We start from the raw sequence: 18,782 nt of genomic DNA, 5'->3' as shown, positions 1-18,782 counted from the left end.
TCTACATGTGTATCTATGATTTCGGCCAGTCCTCACAACTTAAATCATCTTTTGAGAGATAACACATGATTGGGGTTAAGATTAGTATAAAGTTTAAATAATATAATTCCTCATAACTATAGAAATACAAACGACTGTGCGTGAGTGTGTGTGCGTGTGTTTTCACATTATTGTATAGTGTATTCATGCAGATTGCGTCTGCATGAATACACCCACCCCCTCAGGTCTTCAAAGAATATAAAAAATATATAATCCACCTACGTAGTGTACACATCGTTTTAATGAGTCAGCAGGTGATTCTTATTTGACGCTCGCTCTCATCTCTTCCTCACATCTCTTCTGTTAGTCTTACAAAAGAGGGACTAAAGAAAAGATGAACAACAGTGGATCACCTGTCACTTTGCCTCAGCTGCTCTGTGTTGTCTCCTTTGATTTTGGATTTGCACTTGAAATTTTGTACATAAAATACAAAAGAGGGACAGGTAATGTCAGCACAAGCTCCTTTAATGCAAATAACAGTATGAAATCAGTATGAAATATTAGTCTCTGCACCGTGTGTCTTTAATAGGACTTAGGAATATTAAAATAAGGCCAGGATATTGATTTGCACCTGTTTGTGATATCAAATTGTGTCTGAGTTTCAGAACGCCAACAATGGTGAGGAAGAAGAAATAAAGAAATTCTAAAATGCTGCAGTACATTTGTGCCACTAAAAACACAGTGATGACAGATAAAAGCACTGGTCACTGTGCAACCAAAACCAACTGATATTTACAAAAAGGTCAGGAAATGGATCATTGTGAAAACAGGCTTCCTTTCTAAATGTGCAGGGTCTCAGTTAGCATCTGGCTACAATTTTCATCATCTTTTAAACACATGGGAAAATGTTTTTCAAAAAAAATTCCAAAGGGTTTTCACTTAATTGTGTTTGTCTTTCCCAGGAATGATGGAAGAAAATCTGTTTTTTAATCTTGACCATAACGGTGCCATAAAGACGTCGGTCACAGAGAGTGATTTATTGTGTCACATGCAGGGTGTGAATGAACGTAGTGAAAGCGGCATCTACCAAGTTTATGCAGAATCTTGCCTGCCCGCCAAAGACAGTAAAATCTTTATGGATGTGTGGGAGAGAGGGAGAGCGAGGCAAAGAGCGCGGCAAAGAGCGCTGTCCTCTTTTTCTTTTCTATGCCGTTCAGTTTCAACTTTTAAAAATAAAGATCCCACAATTGAGTAAGCAGCATTAATGAAAGGAAACTAAACTGCTCAAACAAACACTCCAGGGTGAGGGGATTGTAGAATATGCAGGTTTTTGGTCATTTTGGTTTAAAGGGGATGGGTTCACCCCTCATCCCCTACAAATCACATGTTGGTCACACACACCACAGCAGCAAATGTACATGTTGTACATATTGCTTCCTTATCTCATTCCTTCCTTCCTCTTCATCTCAATCCCCCATTGATGACAAACTGGTGCTAGATTACAGTTCATCTTTACTGTATTTGGACCATTTAACCAAACTCCTTCCTTCCTCTCTCTTTCCCTTCCCCACTGTGCAGGTGTTTCGCACAGACTTCATCACGGCCATGAAGCTGCCGGACTCGGCCCAGCTCGGCCCGGATGACTTCTACGTGCTCTCAGACCCCTGGAGACAAGAGTGGGAGAAGGGAGTACAGGTCCCTGCCAACCTGGAGGCTATACCAGAGCCTGTGGTCAGGTAGGACTCACAAAACTACATGAACACACTCAGCTATCAACTCATACAAGACTTAAATAGTGAGTCACTGACCACAGATGATTCTTCTTCTGATTTCCATTTCATTTTCCATGTCAGTGAAAGGCAGAGTCTCAACCCACTTTGTTGTAGTCATTGTGCTTTTGTGCAGCAGCATTGTTGTATAATCAGACAGAAGGTTGCTATTTGTTGGCTGTGGTTGTAGCACACAAAGACATGATGTCACCTCCATAAACACAGAGACACTGGAGGAGATCCCACGGTCACAAGAATCTCTTGAAACGACCTTCTAAATTAAATGGACTGCAGTGATTTTGATAAAAGTGAGAAAAACCAGTGTGCTGAGATGGAAGAAGATGTGAAAAGTTTTAGTTGAGATCATGAAACAAAACCTTTCTCTTTCTAAGTTTAACATTTATACATTCTTGAACATTTTGGATTATTAAAGAAAATGACATTGAAACATTGAGTTGCAGTTAAAAGTGGGTAAATCATTTACATAAATAAACTGCACAATAAACTCTGTCTGTTTGGAATGGGCTGTTTGTTTTGGCCTGTGGTGACGCTGGTTGCTGCTTTCTTTACGAAACTGTAAAGGTGACCTGCAGTAATTGAGTAACCCTGAAGCCACTGCTACTGCACAAAGCGTTGTTCACCTGTTTATTCAAAGTTTGGTAAAGCTCGACTCAATATGCAGAACCATGAACTGGAGACTCGCTGCAGTGAACACGCTGTTGTTCACTTGCGTTGATGAGCCCCAGCCACCACTGCTACAGAGCAGTGGTCACTTTTTGTTTAAGGTTTCTTAATATTAAACATATAGTTTGTCCTAATCACTCCAAATTTGACGCTGCACTTCCTTGGGCGCACGCACGCACGCACGCACGCACACTAGGAAAATCTTTGATATACCACAACGATCAAAACTAAACCTTAATCCAACCTGAACCTTAAAATGTAGTCTTAACCCTCAAACTGCGCTTTGAAGATGCTTGAACACCACACACACACACACACACACACACACACACACACACACACACACACACACACACACACACACACACACACACACACACACAGAATCAAGCTGGTAGGCAGATGTGTGCAGGCATGCACTTTGACCCACTTACATTCACTCTCATACTGTAGATTAGTTTGTCTGTCTCTCTCTGTGCATGTTGTAGTGTCTCTGCAGCTGCTTGACATACCAGTACAGTTGGTTTGGCGTTGTAGGAACTAATGACTGCCCAGACTGCCTGGTAATGGCTGTTAGAGACATGAAGCCACATCGATGGAGGCCGTTTGTGCTATTTGTCTCCCTTCCTTTGAGTTAAAGGACTATATTGGAAAAGAGACACTGTGTTAAAAAACATTTTAATCAATCAAATATGATTAAAAAGTGATTAACATACAATAAACATTTCAAACTAATTCATGAGGAAACCAGAGTGTCTGAAATGAATCTTTGACTTCAGAATAAGTTTGCATAATTAATTTCACTTGAAAAGAGAAATGGAATTTTTACAATAGAAAAACAAAAAATGGAAAATGTCCTCAGGGTGTTAATGAGGCAGAAGATGAAGGGAAAGCAAAAAAAGAAATCGGGGTCATTTATATGGTTCTGAAAGGATAAATGTGTCGCTCCCTCTGTTCATATTGTTTATTGATATTTTTCCCAATAGACACTTGTGACGTGTGTACACACACAAACACTAGTTAAGAGAATTATCAGTCTGAAGGCAGAGAGATGAATGAGCAGATTAGGAGAGAAAGAGAAAATGGCACAGATAAGCTGGGATAAATGGATGAAAGGGGGTTATCTACCATCTCATATGTGACAGAATGATGAAGTGATATACAGTGATGTTGAAATGGAGTGATGATGGATAGATGAGGAGATAGAGGAGAAGAGGGTTAATGTAAGTGTGACGGAGCTGATGGTCTCTGTCAGAGTCTCTGACATGGGTTTGTTCATCTTTCTCCTTGTCTGTCATCTCAATGCGGCTCTTTTTCTTTCGCTGCCTCTTTCTCTTCTTCTCCTCATCCTGCGTTTTTGTTACGTTCAGGCTGAAATCACCAGCGATGCTCGACACCTCCTTGGTTTTTACCTATACAAGCTTCTGTGGTTGAGAAGAATCCGTGAGAGGAAACGGTATTCTCAGGCAGGAAATGATGCCTTTTTCAGAGTTAGAGGTAAAGAAACAGGGTTGACAAGAAAGAAATAAGCGGCAAGGTAGCACAAATTTGAGCCTTTTTTCACTCTCCGTAGAAGAAAAATGTTGCAAAGCAGTTGGGCTGCTTATTAATAATAGAGGGTGTTAATGTCAAAAACACCAAATGTAGGAATTTTAAGGAATCCATCCATCCACTCACTCTCAGTTGGAGAAGGGGCAACAATATGAAATCAAAGCAAACTGGAAATGGGTGAAAACTTGAACCTGCCTCTGTCAAATGGCAACAACAATTTTCAGTCAAAGCTTCATTTTGCAGTTTTGCAATTCAATAAACCTTAACAATTGATAAAAGTACTGAAATTGTGTTATAAGTAAAGTTTTCAAAGGGTTAAAGTGATTTTTGAGAATTTAGGAGTAGAATTGCGCTAGTTTTCCCTCTCTTCCCTCTTTTTCCCTTTATCTCTTAACTATTTCCATCCTCATCCAACGCTGTTTTATACAGAGACATTTTTTTTCTCCCTCTCTCTTCGACATCTTCATCTCTACATCTCTCCCCCTCCCTGCCTTCCCTTCTGCCCCTCCCACCTTCCCCTCCTCCTTTCAGTCTCGTCAGGCCAGAGGCGCAGAAACATTTTTATTTTTCAATTTTTTTTATTTTTTCTATGAATAATGACATCATCTCCAAAAATTGTTGGAGAGGAAAAAGGGCTGCGGGCCCCGTCTGGCTTTGACAACACTCCTCTTCCTCATTCGCCTCTCTCCTTGGACCATATTTGGCTGCTGCGTGATTTTTTTTGTAGTAAAACTGTTGTGGCGGGTGGCAAAGAGGTCGTCACGGTTTGATGTTTCTTTCTTTTGCAACTTCCCTCACCAAAACACGCAAGAGGGGTTGCATAGAGAGGGGAAAGATAGTCTCCCTGTCCTATATTTCCTTTGTTTTTGTCCTTTACTTTCTCTCCTCTTCTTCTCATCTACTCCGATCCCTTTTTTTCCCCTCAGCACTTGTTTCATTAGGTCTCTACATCCTACCTTTCCGTCCCCTGTCTTATAATTTCTCTCTTTCCCTTTTTGACTTTCCTCTTGCTTGTCCTCTCGTCTGGCCCCCTGCCTATTTCATTTTATGACTTTCTTTTTGCTCTGCTCCTTTCTCTCTCTTTCTCTCTCCCTCTTCCTCTCCACGGTTTTGTTCGGGGCCGAGTGGAAGTAATTAGCCGTTGCGTAACACTGGCTATGTGCAGACAGTGAATGGGGCTTTGGCAGCGGCTCGACAGCCTCAGTCCCCTGTGACAACGCCGAGCCAGAGAGGGAAATAATTACACATACACATGAGAAGATCTCTGCCTTTTCACAAAATAAAAGAAAGGAGATAGTGGTTGTTTTATTTATTGCTTTATTTCTTTCCCCTCGGACCGGTGGCCGAGTCGGTGAGTGTAAAGCCGATGTTTGTGGTTTGGCTGAACACGCAGGCTCTTTTTTAAATGGCGTGTAAAGCTGTGGCCACAGGGAGAGTCACATGGAGAGTCTCCTTATCCATGTGGTTCATGTTCTGTTGGACAAAAAGATTGATTGTGCAGATTGTACAAGCAGTGCTTCTTTGGAACATCGCTCAACTGCTTGGTCGACCTACAAGTAAACAACAGAGTTGAAATATTTAAAGTTATTGATTGGAGAACAAACATCACATTTCTGTAAAGTAGAGCCTGACTCATACAGTATTTCGGGGCCGTTGCAAATAGCGACATTAGGGAGAAAAAAATGACCAATACCGATAAATTGGCCGGTAAACATTTTTTAAAGAAAAAACATATATATTGAAATTTTTGGGGTAAAATATAAACATAAATGCACATATTTTCATGCATGATGATTCATGCAAGATTCTGCACAGCCGAAGTAAACTTCAGTCAACAAGTTTCAAGCCTTGTTCAAAGAGGGATGTAAACACTGACAATGGATTAACATGGCTGTTAAGGCAACTACTGCAATTAATACAAACTGGTTTGGGTTTATTCTGCCTTAAACAATCTGCACATAGTACACTACACAAAGAGGAAAACTAAAAGACACACATTGATTGTATGGATGTGCAGAGTAAACATAGACAATTCACATAGATTCTGTCTCTTTAAACCTTGAACCTATTCATGGTTCTTATGGCAGCAATTATTTGGCTCCATATTTTTCTGCCACCTGCAGATTTTTTAAGTTTTTGTACCAGTACTCAAAGCATGTTTGTATAGAAAATATAACAACTCAATCAAACATACACTGACAGACAGGGGAAGTAAAATTTGAAGTCCATTTTGACTATTAGTCTGCATGTGTTATTACAAGCTGACAGCTGCCAAATGCTGAACAGTATTACATCACAGTCAGTTCAGTGCTGCTGGAAAAACAGTAAGATGTTCATTTTGGAGTTGAAAGACTTTGTGCTCAGCAGGTTCAGACTGAATTAGAAATTATAATTGTTCTGGACGTTCCCCAGTAAAACTGATTGAGTTGTAATGAGGATTTCAGAGATGCACACATGCCAAGCTTTGCATTCAGGTGCAGCTACAGCAGGAAGTGCCAGCCAACACAATTTGAATAGATTCCTACAGAAGAAAATGCAATATGTAAAACCATGGGTTGTTACTGATTAAACAGGCAATTTCTGTGTATATATATACAAATGCAACATACACTCAAACACTCTCACATCTTTGGGAGGACACTCCCTAGCCCGATACCCTAACCTCATCCATCACAACTAAATGCCTAGTTCCAACTGTTACCTTTACATGAAATTAAAGCTGGGCATTCACTGTGCGACTTAACCCATGTTGTTAAATTCCACCCTCACATTGTATAAGTGAATCAGTAAATCGTCTGAAAGGGAAAGCCAGGATTTCTGTGCTGAAACTGTAATGGATTGAAGAGAGTCCCAGGTCAGTAAGACGGATAAAGAGAAGGAGACCGATATCTGCAGAGATGGACGACAGTTTAAATGTCATGTATTGCAAAGCTTCAGTGATATTTAAAATCTGAAAACTGTACCTTGACATTTTCATTTATTGCTGGTTATGATTTCTCCTCCAAGGCTCTTGTTCATATTTTGAGTGGAATAATGTTTTTTTCTATTTGCAAGTTTGCCTTAAATAGCTGTTCTGAATTTGTAACACTATCAAAAGCAATTATGGGACAGAGGAATCCACACGTTAGCTCATTAGTGTGTTTGGTTTCAGTGAGGAATGCTAAGAACAGAATTTGATCTCATTTTCATGATCTGTTTGGGGAAAAACTTTCTTTGACTTCTCATAGATAAGTCAGTGAACTGCCATAACCCCAAAATCAGTCCGAACAGACATTGCGATTGACACATTCTTGTTTAATAGTTTAATGTCATATATCTTATTACTGATGGTAGCCACTGTAAACACGAATGCTAATGGAAGTAGTGACTCAAATTAAAAAGGTGAAAGGACCTGGTCAAAACAATTCAGAGGTTAAAAGTTGAAAACTAGCTGAAGTTGTCAAATCAAGCAACCAGCAGAATAACTGTGAAATCAACAAAAGAAGTGCATGTAGTGAAATCTGTATTTTCAACTACAAATATGGTGAAAAACGTAAATCCTAGTCATCTCAATAATGAACACTTTCTGTCAGTGTTTCTGTCCGAAAATCACCGCTTCTCTGCCGAGTTAAAAAAGTGTCATGTCTCCCATTATGAAATACATCTTTTTTTGCTCTTCAATTATTTTTATGTCCTGTCTGTACCTGTGGCACTGGAAATTTGGCAGAAGTGGAACTTGGAGTAATATATTTGAGTACGCCTTGTACAGTCCTTCAAAGTGAGACACTTGAAAGACATTTTCATTTTCCTCCTTGGAAAAACGATCAAAATCTTGAATTCTTTTCTGGAAGAAAGACCGTTAGAAACACTCTGAATAATTTGACATTTGCTTTCCCTACTTATCTGATGAAGACAAATAGCCAGTTAAGTGCCACGACAAAAGCCCTGATGCAAGAACATCAATGACAGACATAGAACAGGGAGGGGAGAAGGGGAAGAGTGGTGGTTAGATGACTAAAAAGCTCCTCAGGGGTTTATCAGGTCTAACTGCATCAATTGTGTGAATTATTAAAAGTTCTTATTAACTGTATGTGCGCACAATTCGTCTTAGTGTTTGTACCAGTGCAGCCATACCGGCTTTTTGAAATTCACCCATGATGCACTCGGATCTTTCCAAAACAGCTCTTCATCAGATAAATAAGATGAGTCAGAGCAGCATCATCTGCCTTGTTGTGCACAATGAACAATCGACAGTTTGGTTTGCTTATACATGTGTATGATGCTTTGAAACGGATAAAATTGAAAAAACATAAATAGAAACAGATAAATGGAAGACTTTTCTGTGCATTATTATGAATTCATGAATTCATGTCTGGCTGAAGGAAACACACTTACTAGGGCACCCACAACTGCAGCTTGCATCACTCTTACATCTGAAATAGTCAAATAGAAAATGTAGTCGAGTATCTTTTCATCACATTTTCCTTTGAGCAACGAAATAAAACAAATTGATCTCCCAGAATCAAAAGCACAAAGGCTCATATTTAATACAAGGTAGATGAAAACTGTTATCTTGAGTAGCCAGACCTCCAGCTTTTGTACAACTTAAATTAAAATGTTGTAAAGTAAATATAATGCACTATGATAAACAGGGAGTGATTATGGGCATAGCGTCAGGGAGCAGAAAAAGATCTGGCTGAATAGCTAACTGCTTTCCTAGATGTTTTAATACAGTGAATGTGATTGATTGATGCGATAATATCTTTGTCGCTTTCGGACATGTACTAGACTCCGAATATTTTCCTGACTGACTGTGTGAGAACCCAGATATCCAAGGCAGTTGCTCCCAACATTTACTGGAACTTTTCCCGCCAGCCCTCTTGTAAAATAAAGAAAAACAATGACATTGGAGAGCTTTTGATGATAAAGGCTGGTGTTGATATGCTGTAAACGAAAACGCAGTGGTTCCAGCAGCGGAATTTATATGTCCTGTCCTGCCTCGTGCAAGTTCTTCTCAGGAAAATTGGGTCCTGACATTTTGTGGGGTGCATGTCTTAAAACTCCTTTACTGACGCAGTACAAATTATGACTTCAATGGCAGCCAGACTCTATGAACTGCTGAGTAAAAAGATTGATTGGCTGTTGACCTGATGGATGAGGAGATGAGCTAACGGCTCGTTACCTACAGCAAAGACTTGGATGAATGACTTGACTTGACCTGTCAGTTTTTCGACAAAGCCAAATTCACTATTGTCAACGCATCACCACATTGCTATGAAGGGTCAGTGGGTGTATTTCTCACCACAGGCTGACTTGGTTGCTTTTCGATGGGTTGGCAAGTGAATATAATAATTGTATTTCTTAAAGTATGGGCTAAAGAGCCAAACTGGGCAACTGCCATCTGTGTCTGGTAGGTCCCCATGACAAAACTAATTATATATTACGGGGAAAAAATTGCTTTTGATCTCTTTCCATTGGGAGAGGGTCTTTATAAACTTCCTCCCCGAGGCAGTGGGGGAACCATAATGACAAATAAAGTAATACATGCACATATCTGGATGAGTTCACCAAGTCACTGGGTTTACCGCACGTAATGCAGAAAACATTTCTGACTGAGCCATGCCTAGTTGATTGAGTCATTGAATGGCTGTGTGATTGACCAAGTTGTTGGCTGACGGGCCTAGTGACTGACTTATTGGCTGAGTGGCTGACCGATTAGCTGTCTCGTTGACTACCTCATTGATAGAACTGTTGCCCACTTGACTTGACTGTTTGCCTCCCTGGCTGATTACCCCTTTTCTTGTCTTAATGAGAAACTGTAAAGAGGTGAAAGCTCTGTGTAGTCTTTGTTATTATCCAAGCACAGATTTTCTTCACTGCTTGACTGGGTCAGTGGGGCTGTTGCTTGAGACATTTCGTGCTGTGTGCCTGACCTGCTGAGCAACCACAGTGACCTCTTGCCTGGGTGACTTGCTTGTCGGCTGCCTGGAAGAACAGCCTTTTCCCCAAGTGACTGAATGGATGGATGAGCAAAGGAGCAACGGGTAGTTGATTTAAAATGAGAACAAAATAATTTTCCCTCTATGTGGGAGCTGTTTTAATCACATAAAGGACATCCTGCCGTGTTTGCTAACTGATTGCAATGACTTTGTGATAAAGTGACATCTGGTAGTCTCAGTGAACCTTCTTCTTGTACTACTGGCCGCTATCCAACCGGAAAACACAAAGCCTGACCACATTTTTAGTAAAGCTACCCAACCGGTTTGCTTACTGGCTGTTTGGCTGACCTCACTGCAGTGACAGTGAAGTCAGGACTGGCAGGCTGACTGAGTGAGTGGTTGCCTGCCCGGTTGGCAGGCTGACTCTCTGACCACAGTGACTGAGCGTTGGCCAGAGCTGAGCCGGTTCTCTGGTTCCAGGGAACGAGTCAGGCTCCAGCAAAAACCCATTCACCCCTGGAGGCTTGTGGGCAAAGACTGACTTCAGCAAGGGAAGTGGAACCTGGGAAATTTAAACCTTTCACCTCCAAACAATAGTTTTAACCTGCTGAGTTGTGTGTATTGGAGCTGGCAAAGCCGCCTGCCAAAACCTAAATGTGTTGGCACGAGTCTACTCCACATTCCCCACCCAGAGAATCACTTAGCGGGTTTTGATTTATTTAACCTTTATTTAACCCAGGTACTGTTTTTAAGTGCCACTGACAAAAAAACTAATTTGGAGGCTTGACCGAAAAGGCAATGAGTGGCCGATGCATGTAAAGGGAAAGTATGGAGATGAGAACGTGTGTGTGTGTGTGTGTGTGTGTGTGTGTGTGTGTGTGTGTGTGTGTGTGTGTGTGTGTGTGTGTGTGTGTGTGTGTGTGTGTGTGTGTGTGTGTGTGTGTGTGTGTGTGTGTGTGTGTGTGTGTGTGTGTGTGTGTGTGTGAAAGCAATTCTCAGCTCACAACCCAGCATGTGTGGCTGTTGGTGTTTACTGCAGGCTACCCTCAGGCTCGGTGTGGGATGGTTTTGTGTGTACGCACTCTGGTGTATGCATGTGTCTTTGTTCCCCACATGGATGTCATGTGAGTAAACCCAAGAGCCATGTGTGGGAGTCTAGACTGTGTGTGTGGGTTTAGGCTCCCGCATTCATGGATGCGCTGTAATGTGTGCATGTTTCTGTGTGTGTGATACATGGGAATTATCCCTCTGGTATTTTCTCTGAAACACTTATACATGTCACCTGGGGATATCACCCAACTCTCGCTCCGCGACATTCTCTTTTTTATTTTTCATTTACACACTCTCCTCATCTACATATCCAGCTGCAGTAGGTCCTCTTTGGTATGGCACATCAAAGCGCTTTGCCTTCTGTACTGTGGGCTCTGCAACATCTGGACCACGGCATCCGCCATTTACCAATCTACCATCTGCCAGTTACACTTGACTTGTGTCTGTGGGTGTATAAGAATCAGATGGAAAGAGGGTGAGTCACAGCACACACAACTTCCACTGGTCCCCTTTGTTTGTTTGTGTGCACGCTCAATTTGACTAAAGCGTGGTCTGTACTCCTGCGTAAGATTGCCACAGAGCCTATGCCATCGTGATCATTACTACTTGTGTGTCTCTGTTACTTTCCGCCAAAATAAATGCTAGTTGGCGGTGTGGCTTCTATGCTACTGTGCTACTGCTTTAAAACCAAAAGCGGCTGAAATTGAGTGGCTCATGTTTGAGTGAGAGATAATAAATGTTGAAACACTGTTACTTTTTCCTGTGAGGATGTCGGAGACTATGCGACCATAAAACCTGTTGAGGCAGATGGAGGATGAGTTTTCTGTTCATCCAGCCACAAAAACATGGACTAGACATGTTACCAAGCATCATCGTAACGTGTAGTTACATTTCAAGAGGGTTGTATGTCAGGTTATAGTTTGCTGTATCTGTGGCATTGATTCAGTGTAGAAGTATGAATTGGATTTACTCTGCTGCAGCCACGTTGAAACCTACTATAACATCAGCCATTTTGAAACCTTTTTCAAAAAGTTTGAAAGTTTTGCATCCAGCAGTTTTGGAGGATCTACTTCCATTTTTATCTACATTCAATGGTAGCAGTTTATATGTTCAGCTGACATTGACTCTCCCTTTGGGTCCCATCTTCCTTTTTTTTCCCTCTCTTGGTCTCCTAAGATGCTTTCAGACATGCACTGGACTCCTCAGTTCCTCTGTATTTTCTCCAGAGGAGGTGCATGAGTGAACGTAAATGTCCCAGTGAGACGCTCCGCGGTTTCGGTTGACTTTATCCGCCTGGCCTCCAAGTATAAAGTCCAGAGCAATCCAGGAGAAATGGGGGGTTTCTCCTTTTTACGTCTATCGCGTGTTAGACGCGATAGACGTAAAAAGAAAAAGAGAAAAATGAAAAAAAAGAAAACAAATATCTCCTCGGTGAAAGCCATACACATAGAAGACACCAATGAAGATGTCAAGAGAGATTGTGGTGATAAGAGCTGACGACGGTGTCGGGTGCTGTCAACATGATCACGTGATCTGGGCAGCGGAGTTAATACGTCACTTACTGTCTCTGTCTGCTGCACCCGGCTGCTCCACCTCTCACCTTAATAATGCATAGGATTTAATGCTGTTGTGAACGTGTCTGTGTAGAAAACCTCCCGCTGTGTTGTGCATGTTTGAGAGGCAGACTACAAGTAAACTCTGTCGCCAATTCTCCAGATTTTACCCGTAGGTCATGTCTGAAAACGGCTCTAATCTTGCTCAAAGACACTTGATCAGGATTGATAGGGTTTACATGAGCGGATCCTCTCGTTGTCTGCACCAGGTTCTTATATCTGTGTCCCTTTTCAACACCACCTCCCTCTCTTGTCACTTCGTCCCCCAGCCTGGTTGCCAAGGTGAGGTCATTGACTTTAACGGTCACATCAGGGAGGCTGGCGTACCCTGGCCTGCCACTTAAATCTAACCACCTCCAGGAGAGTAAACACTGTTTACTGCTGCTTTGTCTCCCAGCAGAGCCCTGAGGCCCAGTCCTCATATTCAATCTCCTCCCTGGATTTAGATGGATGGATGGATTCAAAAAAGGTAGATAAGCTGACAGATGAATAGATGGTTGACAGACACATAAGACATTTTATGTTAGTTTTGAGGAGCAACACAAAAGTATATCTGATGATGTGACTTTCTTCTCCTTAATCTAAATATCAAATACTTCACAAGGGAAAGTGAACTGTGCAGAGACAAACAGTGATCTGATGTCAGTGTTGACAGCGGAAAACACAGTATAAAAGGTTTGTAGTTTTTCTGGAAAATGTTTTTCCAATGCAGTCATGGTTTCCTGCTGTGTTTTGTCTCCAGCCAAATGTGAAAGACAAACCAAAATATTGTAGGTTGTTACCTAATAAGCAGCTCATCTTTTGATTGGGCACAATGCTGGAAAAAGAGAAGCGCCAGCTTCCCCAGAATCATAACTTAGTAACTTGGTAAACAGACAAATCTGCAGCTTATGCCTTTTGAGTTTTGTCTTGGGAAAAAGTTTTCCTTAATTCTGTTTGGTTAAAAGGGACCAGATGTGATAAAAGTAACTGCTGCATGGAACAGCCACTTTTCATCATCAAAAGGTCATTTTTCAAATAAAGTTCTCTTTTGGCAGCGGTGGAGAAACTGTAATGAAAAAACAAGTTTTTCACCTTCTTGAAAATCATCCAAACAATAGTCAACCACCCCAGTTTAACCAGAATACTCCTCATGCATCCTGTGTCATCAAAACCACAATGACTCAATTAAATGCCCCAGTGCCACCAATTCCTGAACTTCTGGGAACCGCCTGATCCTCTGGTTTACACCAAAAGTAAGAAACATACGTGAGTGAACACTGTACGACTGAATTGAAGGCTGTCAAAATCTGTGCCTCACTGTGATTTGTACTGAGGTGCGAACTAATGGTAGCATGTGACCTGCACAAATGGAGACAGGAGGTGTTTTTGAGTTTTTTATTTTTGGTTGTATTTCTCTTTTTAAATGAACTAAAGTTATTGATAGTATTTAGGGTTAAAAAAATATCAATCCTCACTGAAGTTTCTTTGACATCAAGGTTTGTTAATGGCATCTTAGGAATCATTTTTTTAATATATATTTATTGACATCTGAACTATTTAATTCATTATATCTGTATCAGAAACAATTACTTGTGTCTACAAAAATTGCTTACATTGTTTTGCAACAATTCATTGCACCAATGCAGAAGTTAACACAAGATGTCATACTGTTCGTCTCTCTGCAGAGTAGCTACCTTTTTAGCCGTTATAACAGTATCACATGTTAAAGACAGTCCCTGTCTCATAATCTCTTTCCAAAGGGATACACAGAGGGAGTGATGGGGATAGATCATCATAAGGGAAATTGAGGGAGAAAGCCAAACTGGGATGGAGATGACTGAAAGGAGTAAGAGTCAAAATGGAGGAACAGAGGAGAGTGAGTGAATTATCCAGAGAGTGAGGGATAGAGACACTGCGGGGAGGAGGGATGTTGATGGAGGAGGAACTGGGTGAATAAGTAAACAAACAGGTAGATGAGGCGGTTGAGTGGAGCAGCACAGTAACTGTGGATCTTCAGGGAATCACAAAGAGAGGGAGAGAGGCTGATGGACACACAACAGAGGGTTGCCTTCGCTTGAGCAAATAAGAGTAGTACCCCCAGTCGTCTCCCAGCTCCTCCCTCATGTTGCCTGGCCGCTGTTATTCTGGTGTGCGTGGGTTTAATCGAAGCTTTCAGGCACTGAATTAAAGCAAGTGGGAATGTACCTCTGAGGAGCAGACTTGAAGCAATGTGCCCTGATAGTAAAAAATAAATATTTAAAACAAAGCTCATCAAAACAGCCCAGCAGCAGGTGAGGGGGGATTTGTAATGTTTAAGGCTGTAGAGATCAGAGTTGTCACTTTTTCTACTGCAATAACAAAATACTTCATTTTCTGAAATAAAGTGGAAACTAGAGGAACCTTGCTCAACGCCACAAATTTGCTACAGGGCTAAATTAAATATTTGCGTATGGTAATTAAAGTGGTGGTAATGATAGTGGGAAATTCTAATCACAATTTCCTTAAGCCCAAGGTGACATCTTCAAGTGTTTAGCACTTAGTTCATCTCTTCACACCTGACATTACAATTTGTACTGAATGTGTCTCCAGTCACAACAGGTGAGGCTGAATGAATGAATGCGCTGCACATTGATCTATGAAGAAAAATTTAACCCATTTGAAAAAGGAATGAATTCAAAATGCTGTGGCTGTTGTTGATATAGTGGTGGGGACCACAAACAAATCAACTGAGAAGCGTAAAAATACTTTTGATTCATCATGAAACTGTAGCAGAGACGTCAGCTCAGTAAGCGTTCGTTCAGCGTGACCCAGGACATACTTGCATTCATACAACGAAAAGATTGTGGCCACATACGTCCGAGGCCACCTCAGAAAGTTGTCTTGGTGATCGGATCTCAGGATGCACTGAGCAGACAACTTGTGATTGGATCATTCATGAGGGAGGTTTATACCAGGTCCGAATGGGGTCATTCAATTGCCTAAATTACCAACAGTCCAAAGCCTCATATAAGACAGGGAAACAAAATTAGAACCACTTAGAACTAAAATGTACATTTAAAGGCTGGAACAAGGCCGTGTTTTGTTGTTGTGTCCAAAAAAACGATTAAATTAACTAACAAATGAATTATATCGTGTAACTACACTAATCGCATTAGCTCTTCTGAGAAAAAAATGAAACACCAGGCACTATAAACACACTTGATGCTTAGATCAAAATATACTAGCCGATGCTGAAGTGGGCGATAGGTTAGAAAAATATCTCAAACCAGCCATTGTATTGACTGGTCCTGTTGGGTGTTTTCCCCCAAGTTTCTAATAAGGTAGTGGTGTTGTTTGTGACTCTGTGGGACAGAGTTGAGGATGTTTTTAGCAGTTGCTGACGTCTGGAGGGCTGGTGGTGTTGGTGGTGGGCTGTTTTTGAAGTGCTGGTGGGCTTACTGGAAGTGTGTCAGACAGGAGAGGAATGCAGGAAGAGGGTGGGAGTTGGGGGGGGGTGTGTGTGTGTGTGTGTGCATACGTATTTGTGTGAGTGTGATGTATGGAAAGAGTGCTGGTGTAGCCCCTCACGCTTGATGTGTGTGTGTGTGTGCGTGTGCGTGTGTGCGTGCGTGCATGCCTACCCAAAGCTTCATTGCTTCCACCCAATATTCCCCATTCTCTCCTTGCCTCACTTTAAAAGCCCACAGTGTCTCTGGTGATAAAGTTGACACTTGGCTTGGTTCAGTTCCTACTTAGACAAATAAATCTATGGATTCTAAAATTCTCAAATAAATAAAAGACTATTGTGTCGTTCTCTAGAAAGGTTCCTCACAAGTTTTACTTTTAAAATAAATGTAAAAACATGAATCACATGTGAGTTTTCCCATGACGACAGAGGTTAAACTCGGAAAAACATCCAAGGTCGTCACATCTGTGCCTCCAGAGGAAATTAGTTTTATATTCTCAGAAAGCAAAAGGAAGACACACAATAACAAACAAACCACAACAACTGATATCAGTACAGCAGAAAACTTGGTGTGTAAACATCCTGGGCTCCCTTGAGGAAAAAAAAGACACAAATAATGAGTAATGTGTTAATATTCAAACAACTAAAGAGCCTGTAAGCCACGGTGTTCAGTCACAGCCTCCCGTGGTTTCAGATTCACATCATCTTCCCTGAAACCTGAAGCATCACAGCAGATCTTTAACAGATTATTAGCAGATCGTTCTTCTTCTTTTTCTCTGCCTGGTCGGGTTGACACGTTTTTCTCTTGGGAGCATCGAGATTTTCTGAATCCAAGCCAATTATTGGCCTGTTTGTTGCTGCAGAGTACGAGAGAAATAACTCTCTTACAGCTGTTTCTCCTCACAAACTGTCATAGCAGGTTCAAAGAGAAGAGTGTTGAACCCAACTAAGAAAACTGCAAGTCTATAACACATTCCTTTATAATGATGAAACTCAAGAAGTTAAAACTAGTCATTAAAACTACCAGAGTAGAGAGACAGTTATGTCTAATCATCATATTTGCTCTGTCAGACAGGTTGTTATAATGACAATAATATGAGTGATATTGATGGATGTAATGATGTTTTTAATGACAACAGCACCAGTTAATAATAATAATGATAATAATGGATCCTGCAGAATGATATAGTATTAAAAGGATAGTGGGAGAGAGAGAAGTGCTGCAGTGCATGATGGGAGTTCCTCCTGCAGCCTGTAGCAGCATAACTAAGGGATGGTTCAGGGCTCACCTGAGTCAGCTCTCACTATAAGCTTTATCAAAGAGGAACGTTTGAAGTCTAAACTTAAGTGTAGAAATGGTGTCTGCCTCCCGAACCTAAAGAGACACTGCGTCATCTCCACCCAAAATATCTTCAGTCATTGTGACCAATAAAAAAAGATGTCACTGTATTTCTTTGCCTGAATTTATTAAACACGATATAATGTCAGTATATTGTAATAATGCTGCTAAAAACTAAAAAGGAGTTGTAATACGGCGTTACAATGACAACTTACGAGGGTAAACAAGTTTTAGATTGTTCAGAGTTACAATGTTGCACCTTATTAATGACATCACCTGCAGAAATAGATCATTTGCCTCTGAAATCCCGAAGAGAGCAGATGCTTTTCGAATCCTCGACGACGCTCAGCCAAGAAATACAAACTATCAACTGAGCAACCAGAGAAAACTGTGCATCTGCTGCTTCAACTGGATGTGCTCACTCTTGTCAAACACGGAGCAACAAGACATTGTAAAGAGCCTCAGAGACGAACTCTTCAGAGCCATCGGTGAAATGAAGGCTCTAAAAGAAGGAAACTCGTCCCTGAAGGAGCAGGTCGAGCAGCTCCAGGACGAGCTAAAAGAGAAAGATGATCTCTTTCTCCAGGCTCGCAGCAAAGCCTACATGGACTGCTTGGCCGAACTCACTGAGTGTAAGTGTGAGAGTCTGGAGGCAGGTCTGCACCGTGAGCCGGCTCAGCCTGAAAAAAGCCGGAGCAGAGAGGTGGAGGTCTCTTTATTAGGTAGTTTATTTAGTTTTTACACTTAATGTCACCAACAACTTGGTGCCGAGCCGGTCTCAGAGTAGAAACTCATCCTGGATCAGTGGTGACTATGATCAGTTTGTCAATAACATCGGTTCTGGCTGCGCTGTTGTTCAGAGAGCGGTGAGAGCTCAGTGACGGCAGAGTGTTGCTGTAGAACACAATGAAACAAATTTTCTGTTTCCATTCACAACTGTCTTCTCAATAAAGTGAAATTCTTCTGCTCGCACTGGCACAAGGTTTCCCTCTTTGTTTCTTCCAATGCCCCTTCCAACAACATCCAAACATCAGGCATACGCATACCACATTTTACTGCGTTTTATCAACCCCCCTCTTACCCTCCAACCACAAGCCAGGTGCATGTGTGTGTGTGAGTGTGAGTGAATGTGTGAAAAACAGTTTAGCGGTTCACACATCTGGCTGCAACTGCAGTGTGGCTGCTTCACTTTTGTAATTAACAGGAGGAGAAGGTTAATGAGGAAGTGACATTGAAATAAAAAACATTAAATTAAAGGGCCCGGAAAAGCCACAGTTTTTCAAAAGATAAATTTTGCTTTTTGCCATTGTTTAAAAAAAATGCACAGTAGTATTATGAATGTACTTTTGAATGGTAGCTGGTCGTAAGTCTGCTCTAAGTCACTCATCCAGTATAGCGCCTGATTTTTCATGAATCGAGATAGGTGCCTAACTATCTATAACCCGGACTACC

General features: G+C 41.3%; 1 protein-coding gene across 1 annotated transcript in view; it reads left to right on the top strand.

The window, feature by feature from the left end:
• The window catches only part of jade2 (jade family PHD finger 2), a 160,382-nt gene that overhangs the window by 49,670 nt on the left and 91,930 nt on the right, over positions 1 to 18,782 (top strand). The window contains exon 4 of the mRNA XM_035178002.2: positions 1,558 to 1,715. Coding sequence (XP_035033893.1) covers positions 1,558 to 1,715 — 158 coding nt within the window. The remainder of the gene's footprint in view (positions 1 to 1,557; positions 1,716 to 18,782) is intronic.

The sequence above is a fragment of the Hippoglossus stenolepis genome, chromosome 15 (assembly GCF_022539355.2).
Source record: "Hippoglossus stenolepis isolate QCI-W04-F060 chromosome 15, HSTE1.2, whole genome shotgun sequence".
Classification (NCBI taxonomy): domain Eukaryota; kingdom Metazoa; phylum Chordata; class Actinopteri; order Pleuronectiformes; family Pleuronectidae; genus Hippoglossus; species Hippoglossus stenolepis.
Note: the sequence above shows the minus strand (reverse complement) of the source record. Positions and strands in the feature narration are given on the sequence as shown.